Genomic DNA, 11,566 nt, shown 5'->3' with positions numbered 1-11,566 from the left:
CTTGCATGGCTAATCTCCATCGTTGATCTTTAAGTGTCTGAGTAATAGAAGCCGGCTCAATGTCAACCGAGGAGAGAGAAGACATGAGGGCATACCGTGGATTTGGTTTGCGGATGTTGGCCTTCGAACGTGTCTACATCGGGTGAACATTTTGAGCATCCAAGACAACATGAATCTGGTCACGTACATGCGAGGAGAGTCTCGAAGATGACTGAGCTGGAGACAACGGAACCAAGGGTGGCTCTGTAGCTGCCAAGACCGCAGACGACAACAGGGAAGGATCCGAGCAAGAGGGCTGAGCAGAGGCCGAAGAGTCGAGTGGCAGACAGACAGAGGAGACAGGTGAACCGACGCATTCAGGTTCGGATTCAAGTACAGGCGAAGAACGAGAAGAAGATAACTCGGAGAAGGGAAAGACATGTTCAACGAACTTAACATGTCGAGACACATAGAGCGGAGAGTCCACCGGATCAAGACAGAAATATGCACTTTGTGTGGGAGAATAACCAATAAAGACACATGCTCGAGAACACGACTCAAGTTTATGCGAGGAGTAAGGACGAAGCCAAGGATAACACAGACACCCAAAAACACGAAGTTTAGTATAGTTGGGTTCGGAGCCAAAGAGACATCGAAAGGGGGATTGCATACCAAGAATGTGGGTTGGTATACGGTTAATGAGATAGACCGCGATAGTAAATGCAAAGGACCAATAGGATATCAGGAGAGATGCGTGCGAGAGTAAGGAGAGGCCGGTTTCGACTATATGACGGTGACGTCGCTCAGAAACTCCATTATGTTCCGGAGTATGAGGTGGAGTGGTGAGATGTGAGATACCGTGAGTCGCCAAGTAGGGACGTAGAGCCACAAATTCACCACCATTATCTGAGTACAACATCACAATCTTAGTCCCAAACCGATTCTCTACAAGAGGCCGAAATTTGGTGAATGTGTCTAGAACTTGGGATTTTTGTTTTAGTAGGTACAACCAAGAATAACGAGTAAAATGATTGACAAAGAGCACATAATACTTGAAACCGTCAACCGAATGAACGGGTGATGACCATACATCCGAGAAGACAATTTCAAGCGGTTTGGTGGATTGAAGAGACGAAGACGAGAAAGAAAGTTTATGGCTTTTATTGATATTGCAAGAATGACAAACAAAAGACGAGCAATCGTGTGGCAAAGACACGTTCAAAGACGACAAAATAGAACGTAAAATAGGAAAAGCCGGATGACCTAGACGCGAATGCCACTCGGACAAAGTGGACTTGACACAAGACAACGCAAAAGGAAACGAACGGAAACGAGAAGGTGTCGGCCACTCATAAACTCCTTGTCTACTTGGTCCGGTAAGGATTGGTGCCCCCGTGCTGAGATCCTTCACCTGAAAATTAGACGGAAAAAATTTCACAGAGACATCATTAGCCGTGCACAACTGATTCACCGAGACCAAGTTTTTACACATGGTCGGTACACAAAGAACATTGTCAAACTTAAGCGGACGAGTAGCAAGAGAAAGTGAGAGGGAACCCGTGTGCGTAATGGGCAATCCTGAGCCATCACCAATAACCATTGTTGAACATACCATAGGGAGATTGCACAACTTGATGAGCTTGTGGCGGAGAAGGACGTGGAGTCCATGACGAAGATTCAGTCGAACCATGAGTCGACACTATTCGAAATCGAGGACAAAACTTTGCACTATGGCCTTGAGTGCCACAAGCTTGACACATCCCCATGTAGCCCCTGGGTTGAGATGAAGAAGACGATCCTCGAGGCCAGTTCGAGCGACCAAACTGACGAGGAGTATTGCGTGATCTCGCGGAGGTGTTATGAGCCGAGATCGGAGCCGAGGACAGAATCGGCAGGGAGGCCGTCAGGAGCAACTTTGCTTCGTGATTAATAAGCTTCTCATGAAGCTCGTCAATAGACACGGCAGTATCACAAGCATTGATTGCATCAATGACGGGTTTGAATTCGTCGGGAAGGCCATCCATGATAGCCTCAAGAATATCCTCGTGATCCATTGGCTTGCCAAGAAGAGCGAGCTCATCGGATTTTGACTTAATAAAACGAAGGTATTCGTCAATGGTTTGAGATCCTTTGACACTTTTCCTGATTTGATGACGAAGCTGCAAGAGATGACCTCGGGAAGCTTTCCCGTAGGCGTTGGAGATGGTGGTCCAAGCATCGAGTGTAGATGTGGCCAAAGCAACCAAGGGTTGTAATGGAATCAAAATCGTGCCCAACAAGGCACTAAATAAGAGTCTGTCTTGCTGCTTCCAAGGACCGAAAACAGGGTTTTCGGTGACCGCACCGTCGGCTGTTACGGTGGCGAGAGGAATCGGAGATGAGGCATCCACGAAGCAACCTAGCTTGTAACCTTCAAGGAGAACCTTCACTTGAATGATCCAAGTGAGGAAATTGGTGGATGTAAGTTTTGTAATGTTGGACATGTTGACGTATAGTAACATCCTGGACGAAGATTGAGCGTCAGATGAGGTGATCTCCTCAACGTTGTGCACAACGGAGGTCGAGGAAGACATGTCTCGACAGAAGCAGGGAGAGATGCAGAGTTGGCGATGATCAGCCAAGAGAGGAGAAGACTTACGGCAGTAGCAAGAGACCAATTAGGGTTATTGGCTCTGATACCATATAATTAGTGAATGAAATCTTAATATTATTAGATATATAATATGGTATTTATACAAGTAGGTTTAACCTAATAAGATATGTAAAAATACATATTTATCCCTCTATACAATATACATAATCCATAAAAGCGAAAGTGAGATTTCTCTGAGTTTATTTTTTGCTTGCTTTGACTGAAACGAACGAATCCAAGCAAGGGAGATGCGAATCTGGTGAGAAAAAAAAAGCACAAACTCTGAAACTTTGATCCCTTACAGGAGGACACGTGGCAGTACCACAATGTTTTTGGACCAAATGCAAGGCCTCATCAGAGCCACTAGTCACGCGAACATGTAATCCGAATCGGAACTCTGAGAAGAAGAACCAATCAAAATGCAAGGAAGTAGAGAAGCCAACCAATCTCTGCGTCTTTGGCTTCTGTTGAGCTCGAAGCGAGAACCAAAACGAGAGGAGAAAGAAAAAAAGAAAAAACTAATTCAGACAAGAACCTGCCATGTCTTTAGCTCCGAGCAGCTACCCATCTCTGTATTCTTCGCCTTCACTGCAAAGAACGCAGCAAAACCCTAGCTTTGTCACCCAACCCAATGTCGTATCCGTCAAAAGCTTGTTCCTTTCGACTTCTTCGGGCTCTTTTTGCAATACCCATGTCGTGAAACGCCGGAATTTGGCCGTGAAAGCGTCGGAGACAGAGTCGGCGCCAGAGGCGGCTAAAAGCGAAGGTGGAGGGGGCGACAAAGAGGAGAAAGGAGAAGAGAAGTATGAAGAGTACGAGGTGGAGATCGAGCAGCCTTATGGTCTGAAATTCAGAAAGGGAAGAGATGGTGGGACTTACATTGACGCCATCTTTCCCGGTGGATCGGCCGACAAGACCGGAAAGTTCACCGTCGGCGACAGGGTTATCGCCACAAGGTTTGTTATTGGATTGTCCTCTTATTCTCTGCTGAAACGTCGATATCTTACAGACGGAAGGGCGAAGAACAGAAACTAAGTTGGATTAGAGTAGAGTTCATTCTTGGATCAGTGTCTAGGTTCTGATATCTTGCGCCCCAAGTAACACCTTTACTTCTTAGCCGATCCATTGCCTTAAAAAGCAACAACACCCCACAGAGAGTGAACATTGTACTGAAATTTTCAACCAGTTTTTTCATTTGGCATGCTTAGAGATGAGGATTGGTCATTCATAATTATGACTATAAGACCTTGAAACTGAATGCAGTGCAGTGTTTGGGACAGAGATTTGGCCTGCGGCAGAGTACGGAAGGACAATGTACACAATCCGCCAGAGAATCGGCCCATTGCTCATGAAAATGGAGAAACGATACGGTTTGTTCAAATCTGTTACCCATCTCATTGTATTTTCTAATTCATCGGTTCCTCCATAAGATGATGTATCTTGCTGTGTTTGTCTTCTTCTTCTTGTTTCAGGTAAGACAGATGAATCTGGTGAGTTAACAGAGAAGGAGATTATTAGGATCGAGAGGAATGCTGGCTTCATCAGCAACCGAGTGAGGGAAATTCAAGTAAAGTTTCAGACTTTGTCTCTACGTTCGATGAAATTTCAAATCTTTCTCCGTTTACTTCCGTGATGACAATTCGATTCAGCCGAATTTTTGACCTTTAACTTACAGATGCAAAACTACTTGAGGGTGAAAGAGGAGAAACAACAAAGGGAGCAGGATCTCCGTGAAGGTCTGCTACTTTCCAGGTAAAAAGCTACAGTCTCATTGGGAAGGTCTTTGATCAGAAACTCGTAAATTGATAGGATGGTAAAGATCGAATCTTTTTAAGTGTCCAAGACAGAATGTGAATCACGTTCTTGCTTTCCCTGCTCAGTTCTTTGATTTCTGAGATCCAACCAGACAATCGCCGTCTTCTTTTCTGCTTGTAATGATGTAGGGCAAGTGTTGGTAAGATCTTGATCAGATATTCGTGAATTAACATGATTATAAAGACTGAAAAGATCAAATCTTTTAACTGTCCAAGACAGAATGTGAATCATGTTTTTGCTTTCTCTGCTTGGTTCTTTGATTTCTGAGACTCAACCAGACAATCACTGTCTTGTTTCTGCTCGTATTTGTATTAAAAATCATCAAAGGAGTGGTAAATACGAGGAGGCACTGGAGAAGTTTGAGTCTGTGTTAGGATCTAGACCAACTCCAGAAGAAGCTTCAGTGGCTAGCTACAATGTCGCTTGCTGCTATTCAAAGCTCAATCAGGTGTGTGTGTGTATATATATACACATATATATGTATGTATAGTTTCTTCATATAGATTCGGTCACCATCTTCCCAATATGCAGTAGCCCGAGTGGCATATCTGTATATATAGTTTCTTCAGATAGATTTGGTCACCATCTTCCCAATATGCAGTAGCCCGAGTTGTATATGCTGATACCCACGAGATCTCATCATCGAGTTTTCGGTATATCTTATAGGTGAAAGCTGGTCTCTCGGCTCTAGAAGAAGCATTGAAAGCAGGATATGAAGATTTCAAGGTTGCGTTCGATGAGTTTTGACAGAGTTAAAAGCTTACAGATTCTGACATTGATTAACGTTGTTTTGCAGAGAATCCGATCAGATCCAGACCTGGAAAACATCAGGAAATCAGAAGAGTTCGATAAGCTCTTAAAGAATTTCGACGAATCTTTCATCAACGAGAGCGCTATCAATGCCATCAAATCTTTGTTTGGCTTCCTGAAGTGATATACAACACCGAAAGCCTCTTGTTCTTTGAGATAAAGTCTTTGTTCATATACTTTAGCATCTATTCAAACTTTTGGTTTGGCTTCAAGATCGAAATCCTTTCATTTGCACAAGAATTTCGCATGCTATGTATGAATCTGTATCCACTCTCCCCAGAATGTTCTACTATTATTCTGTTTTTCAACGCATTACCAGGTTTCTCATTCATCTCAGTACGGATACCATGGAACCAGAGCAAAGGAACGCAGATTCAGTGACTGAAAATGGGTTTGACGGAAACAAGCACTTCTTGTAATAATTAGGCTAGAAATGTCTGAAAGAACCTGACTTGTCCAATTGGGTCGCAGGTGGGGACTGGCTCAGACTGCTTGCACCGAGCGGCATCTTACAACCTTGAATCCATCAGACAGAAATAGTTTCAGATTCAAGACTCCTTGTAATCAGTTGGCAACGGAGACAGTCTTTTTATGCAAAGACTCTACCTTTGCTGATGCATACAATACAGGCATAAGATCCTCGTACTTTCCAGTTGCAGCATCGTAACCGAATCTCGGGTTATGGTTGGAAAGTAACTAAACAGTGCAAAGTAGTGGAAGTTCTCAAGCTTCTGGCCGGAAGCAAGTCGAAAGTATGGGGAGAGTTTCAAAGGATAACTCAGCTCCCTTTTGACAACGTCTGCTCCAACCTACAAGGAAGTAAATTTGCAGACACAAACCGAAGTTTATGACAGCTTCGTATCCAACAAGTTGCCATTGGCAGCTAGATCATGGATCCGAGGGAAGACATGGCAGTGAAAGTTGCCGCCATTTTCAGCCCACTCTCTGACCGAAACACTTCTAAAATGGAATGCCCATATCGCCAGTGCAAGGCAAGGACTTATTATTTTCCCGAGAAAATTAGTTCGACATTTTCCCACCAACCAAACAACGCGGGTAAACGTCAGAAATACCCCGAAAACTTTCGGGGCGCATGAATTTCTCGCCTACCCCACCAAAAAAAAAAAAAAATTTGCGACCTTATTACGACTAATATATAACTAATATACAACTAAAATAAGAGTAGTTTTTTGGGGTATATCTGTTGTATATTAGTTATATATTAGTCGTAATAAGGTCGCAAATTTTTTTTTTTTAGTGGGGTAAGCGAGAAATTCATGCGACCCGAAAGGGGTATTTCTGAAGTTTACCCAAACAACGCCCCACTTATGAGCACACAGACATTGTACAACAAAAACGAGTTTGTAAGCGGAAGCAGTAGAAGTAGGTTTGTCTGCTCTGTTTCCCTTCAAGAAATAAAAATTATCATTGAGTATTAACTATTAATTATTATGGATTTAATATAAAGACCAAACAAAAAAAAATATTGACCGTTGGATTTGGTTGGCGTTCTGTTTCATCTTAACAACAATCGGTCGGGCCTTGTTCGGACAGCAGGCCTTTCGGCCTCTACGTCATTTTCTTCGGTCCATTTTGCTTTTGGATATTTTTAGTTATCAAGGGGAAAATCCATTTGTCCGTTTACTTTTTTATTTTTTGCTTATTTTTTTATTTTTCCTTTTCCGAGCAGTATTTTATTTTGCTACTTTTTCTATATTTATTATAACTATATATTATATGCGTGAAGGTGAATAAGAATAATAAGCATTTTTTTTTTAGATTTTTCGAACTGTATTGTTAGAGTTTAATAATATAGATATGGAGATAAAAAAAAAACATCAAAATAAAATAGACAAATTAGGAAATGAGGGCTCGTGGAGCTATTTGAATCAGTCGACGAGCTCGGACAAAACCCTTTTAACCCTTCCCCCGAAGAAAAACCCTCTCTTGGCGGCCGCGGCCAAAAGACCCAAATCTCTTCTCCTTCTCGTTTTATCTCTTAAACCCTAGATTCGATCTGGGTTTTTCTGATTTGGGTTAGGGTTTTTCTCCTCTCTATTTTTTTTGGATTCTCCTGTCCCTATCCATCTATTGGTCGCGTCTCCTCTCCTAGAAGGATCTATCAAATCTCCATACCCGAGTCCGTTCGAATGGCTACCGTCGCTCCTCCCGCTGATCGTATCCTTTTTTTGTTCCCATGTTTCTCGATTTGTCCTTGTTTTGTTTCGATTTTTTCCTGCCCCCACTTGATCTGGGTTCTCTGAAAGTTTGGATCTTGAATCGAGCTGGGTTCTCTCGTTTTGCTCTAAAATCCGATTTGTGCACGTCTCTTCGTTTCTTCTAGTTTTGAGTAGATTTATTATGTGTTCTCTCGATCTTTCTTTGCTATGTGTTGTTTCCTGTTTTTATTATCATCTTGCCGTGGCTAAGGGTTAGACGGTATCTGAGATGTTGTCTAGGCAGTGTTTGTCGTTTTCCTCTTGTTGTTGCTGTCTAATTCAGTCGATGAAATTGTCAGATTGGCAGGAGATGTTGGTTTCCAGGTTCTCGTCTGTCTCAATTTTAATGGTAGATTTGTGGTATTTGGCGTGAATGAAGGTGTAGTTTTGCTTCATAGCTATGGCGGAGAAAATGGTTTGTTTCCTTCACTTGTGTTTGCTTGTAGAAGCTACTGATTTGCTGCAGAAACTATCCCTGAATCCACAACCAAAGTCTTTGGATATCCCCGAGCCGATTAAGAAGGTAGAAAGCGGCTGGTTTTGTATCTGTGTCTGCAGTTTTTGTACTGTTGTCTACTTTAAACAAATTGAGTTATGGTGTTGTTTTCTGTGCAGACTGCTGTTTATCATTATGGAGTTGTGGATTCAAATGGTCAACCTCCTTCCTTTGATCGATCTTTGACGCCATTGCTCCCTAGCGATGCTCTGGACCCTTCCGTCTGCTTTATTCCGAATGGCTATCAGCCCTATTATTTTGGAGGTTAGATTTATATTTTTCTCCTCGAGTTGAGTTACTGCTTGGAAATATTGTTTATGAGTTGAATAACATATGGTCGAAATTTTCAGGATATGGGAATGGTCTTGAGTGGAACGAGAGCACAGGTTACACAAATCCCGATGGCGTCGATTTGAGTTCTGTATGTGCTTTATCTTTGATAACCACATGATTATTTGGATGACGACCTATAACGATTTCATTCTCTTCATTTTCTGCTTCGCTACCAGATTTGATCTTTTCTGTGCCTGCCCAATGTTTCTTACAGGGAATTTATGGAGAGAATGGATCTCTTGTGTATCCACAGGGATATGCGTATGCAGCATATACATATTCCCCAGCAACGAGTCCGGCTCCAGCTGTCGGTAGTGATGGGCAGTTGTATGCTGCTGAGCTGTACCAGTACCCTTACTTTCCTCTCCCCACCAGCAGTGGACCTTTCACTTCCTCCGTTACTGCTCCTTCACAGGGAGATATCTCTATGAACAGAGCTGCAGATGAGAAGACACTCCCTGCAGGTGGTACCAATGCTGCTGCTGCTGGTGCTTCAAAGAGTGGTACTGCAAAAGGAAATAATGGCTCAGCTCCGGTGAAACCACTGAACCAGGGTACTCTTAACCCTTCAGCTAATTTGTATGGAAACGATGCTCAGGGAGGAGGTTTTGCTGCTGGTTATCAGGATCCAAGTTTTAGCTATGATGGGTTTTACACTCCCGTGTCATGGCATGATGGCTCCAAGTTTTCAGATGTGCAGAGGCCTGTGTCTGGAAGTGGAGTTGCATCATCTTTTTCTAAGGCTAACAATGTACCTTCATCAAGGAATCAGAACTACCAGTCAAATTCTCATTACGCGGTATGATATGTTTCTGAATTCCATGTTCAATTTTGCCGCCATGTACACCTGTGGATAAATAATGTCTGCCTGTTGTGGGAATTACGGTTTCCATTGTTGTCTTATCTGATTGCTGTCATGCCTGCCTCAGTCATGATAGCTAATAACACAACCAATCCTCTCTGCAGGGTTTGCACCAGCCTGCGTCAATGGCAGGATTTGGTACAGCTCAGGGGTACTACAACGGGATGTATCAAAGCAAGCTATATAGTCAATATGGTAGCACTGTTAGATCTGGTATGGTTTATGGTTCGGACGGGTATGGTGCAAGAACAAATGGAAGATGGGTGACTGCAGACAACAAATACAGAGGCTGGGGAAAGGGTAACAATTACTTCTATGGACGTGAGAATATAGATGGGTTGAATGAGCTCAACAGGGGACCTAGAGCAAAGGGTCCAAAGAACCAGAAAGGCACATCAGAGACGGGCTCTGTTGTGAAGGGGCAGACCGGAACATCAAACTTGTCTGGTGCTGGAGAGACAAACAAAACTTGTGTTGTTCCTGAAAGAGAACTGTACAACAGAGAAGATTTCCGAGAGGATTACACAGATGCTAAATTCTATGTCATCAAGTCATACAGTGAAGATGACATTCACAAGAGCATCAAATATAACGTTTGGGCTAGCACTCCAAATGGCAACAAGAAGCTCGATGCAGCATATCAGGAATCTCAGCAGAAGGCTGGCGGCTGTCCAGTGTTTCTCTTTTTCTCGGTCTGAACCCGAATTCTGAACTCATTTTATCTTATGTATTATTGTTTTTAGGTTATTGACCAGTGCATTTCAATTCTGTATTCAGGTCAATGCAAGTGGACAGTTTGTTGGACTTGCTGAAATGATAGGACCAGTTGATTTCGACAAAAATGTGGAGTACTGGCAGCAGGACAAGTGGACGGGCTCATTTCCTCTGAAGTGGCATATTGTAAAGGATGTGCCCAACAGTTTGTTGAAGCATATTACCCTTGAGAACAATGAGAATAAACCTGTTACGAACAGTAGGGACACACAAGAGGTCTGTTACCATTTCTTGAAGCATCTTCTCTTAACTTTGTCATGGCTTTAGTTGTTGTCAATGATTAACTCTCTGTGTGGGTTCATACAGGTAAAATTGGAGCAGGGCTTGAAGATAATAAAGATTTTCAAAGAGCATAACAACAAGACATGCATTTTGGATGATTTTTCTTTCTACGAAGTTAGGCAAAAGACAATTCAAGAGAAGAAAGCCAAGCAACAGCAGCATCAGCAGACCCCCCAGAAGCAGGCAAGACAAGACGATACTAAGTTTTTTTTCCCATTAAACTCTGCAGTTGTTTTAACTTGTCCTTCATCTAATATCGAGTTTGCACCATATCATAGCAGGTCTGGGAAGGGAAAACTACCGATGACAAGAAGGAACCTGCAACTTCTGAGTCTACTTCAGCTGTCCAAGGTGATGGTGATCGCAAGGTCGCTGAAAATGGCTCAACTGCTAAAACTAGGGATCCCTTGAACATTGCTAAGCAAGTTGGGTCATTGCCAAATGGTTGCTAGCCTCTGCCTTACGGCTCTCGGCAGTCCTTTGGTCCTCGAGCATATATCCTGGCAGAGTTATCTTCCTTCAGAAGGCAATAATGGGAAAGAAGAAACAACAAGGAGCTGATCATAACTCTTTTACTCGAGAACCAGGCTGCCGGACGGTGTCTATTGTGCTGTGCTGCGTGAGAAACGGACAGAAATTTGAACAGAGGAGCTTGAGGAGAATCTTGAATTTGCTGTCTAGGAGGAAAGGGGAGGGTTATTGGAATCAAACCATGGAAGAGCTGAATATCCCTTCTGGTTTTAGGATCTGACCGCCCTTTAGAAGTTGTTTCCTTTATGTTTCGTCTATCTTTTACCCTTTTTTTTTCTTCTTATTTCATGCTAAATCCGTCAGTTTTTTACATTGTTTTCTGGTGTTTCTGCTGTTAACTGCCTTGTAATCTGCGTTGAAGATGGTGAAGGAGGGAGGGAAAGGCAGGGTGGGGATGTCTATTTGCTCGTAGTCTTTGTTATGTTTCTCTCTTTGTTTCAGACATATGATATGACTGACCCTCTTGAGTTCTTGTCTCTGGTTTCAATTTTCAGTTTTTAATTATATATCGTCTCCTCCTGTAGCATCCACGCCTCTCTGCACTCTTCCCCTTTTGTTGATCTTCTCTACTTATCCAGCGTCTCACACATGTTTCAACCATTTTTTGTCCGAATCTTTTTAAACACAAATGACACTGTTGCAAACTTAATCTTCAAAGATAATCTCTTTAGGATTAGGCATTTTACCCACATCTAATCTAATCCCGTTATTTAACTTTTCCTCGGAAAACTCGTCAGATCTGACGTGGCAGAATTATGGTTGGGGGACCTGCTGGATACCTCTTCTTCTTTGTTACAAAACTTTGGCCTTTCTAAAGCTCTTCCGCAATTGGG

At 42.8% G+C, this 11,566-nt stretch overlaps 2 protein-coding genes and 1 long non-coding RNA gene across 3 annotated transcripts; 2 read left to right on the top strand and 1 right to left on the bottom strand.

Moving 5' to 3' along the window:
* The first annotated feature begins 3,050 nt into the window (after positions 1–3,050).
* Positions 3,051–5,509, top strand: LOC104810318. Its single transcript, XM_010536548.2, has 7 exons — positions 3,051–3,567; positions 3,875–3,981; positions 4,084–4,178; positions 4,287–4,363; positions 4,754–4,874; positions 5,093–5,152; positions 5,223–5,509. Exons 1-7 carry the CDS (start codon positions 3,152–3,154, stop codon positions 5,358–5,360), a joined length of 1,014 nt encoding a protein of 337 aa, XP_010534850.1. The 5' UTR covers positions 3,051–3,151; the 3' UTR covers positions 5,361–5,509.
* On the bottom strand, positions 5,414–6,298 carry LOC104810319. The gene is made up of 2 exons (XR_771285.1): positions 5,843–6,298; positions 5,414–5,752 (listed from the first exon to the last, which is right to left on the bottom strand). It is a non-coding gene; the product is annotated as an uncharacterized LOC104810319 (long non-coding RNA).
* Positions 6,299–7,149: 851 nt separating this feature from the next.
* On the top strand, positions 7,150–11,239 carry LOC104810317. The gene is made up of 9 exons (XM_010536547.2): positions 7,150–7,414; positions 7,902–7,978; positions 8,071–8,215; positions 8,302–8,372; positions 8,499–9,083; positions 9,251–9,838; positions 9,924–10,136; positions 10,227–10,385; positions 10,484–11,239. Exons 1-9 carry the CDS (start codon positions 7,387–7,389, stop codon positions 10,652–10,654), a joined length of 2,037 nt encoding a protein of 678 aa, XP_010534849.1. The 5' UTR covers positions 7,150–7,386; the 3' UTR covers positions 10,655–11,239.
* Positions 11,240–11,566: the final 327 nt, after the last annotated feature.

The sequence above is a fragment of the Tarenaya hassleriana genome, unplaced genomic scaffold (genome assembly GCF_000463585.1).
Source record: "Tarenaya hassleriana unplaced genomic scaffold, ASM46358v1 Cleome18, whole genome shotgun sequence".
Lineage (NCBI taxonomy): Eukaryota > Viridiplantae > Streptophyta > Magnoliopsida > Brassicales > Cleomaceae > Tarenaya > Tarenaya hassleriana.
The sequence above is the reverse complement of the archived record's forward strand: the minus strand, read 5'-3'. Positions and strand labels throughout refer to the sequence as shown.

What these genes read in the sequence shown, in the direction of transcription:
- LOC104810318 (XM_010536548.2), top strand. Translation starts at nt 3,152, where the DNA reads ATGTCTTTAGCTCCGAGCAGCTACCCATCTCTGTATTCTTCGCCTTCA. An exon ending in GAAAATGGAGAAACGATACG is followed by an intron (nt 3,982 to 4,083) that starts GTTTGTTCAAAT and finishes TTCTTGTTTCAG; the next exon opens with GTAAGACAGATGAATCTGGT. An exon ending in GAAGGTCTGCTACTTTCCAG is followed by an intron (nt 4,364 to 4,753) that starts GTAAAAAGCTAC and finishes AAATCATCAAAG; the next exon opens with GAGTGGTAAATACGAGGAGG.
- LOC104810317 (XM_010536547.2), top strand. Translation starts at nt 7,387, where the DNA reads ATGGCTACCGTCGCTCCTCCCGCTGATC. An exon ending in TCCCCGAGCCGATTAAGAAG is followed by an intron (nt 7,979 to 8,070) that starts GTAGAAAGCGGC and finishes TTTTCTGTGCAG; the next exon opens with ACTGCTGTTTATCATTATGG. An exon ending in AGTCAAATTCTCATTACGCG is followed by an intron (nt 9,084 to 9,250) that starts GTATGATATGTT and finishes TCCTCTCTGCAG; the next exon opens with GGTTTGCACCAGCCTGCGTC.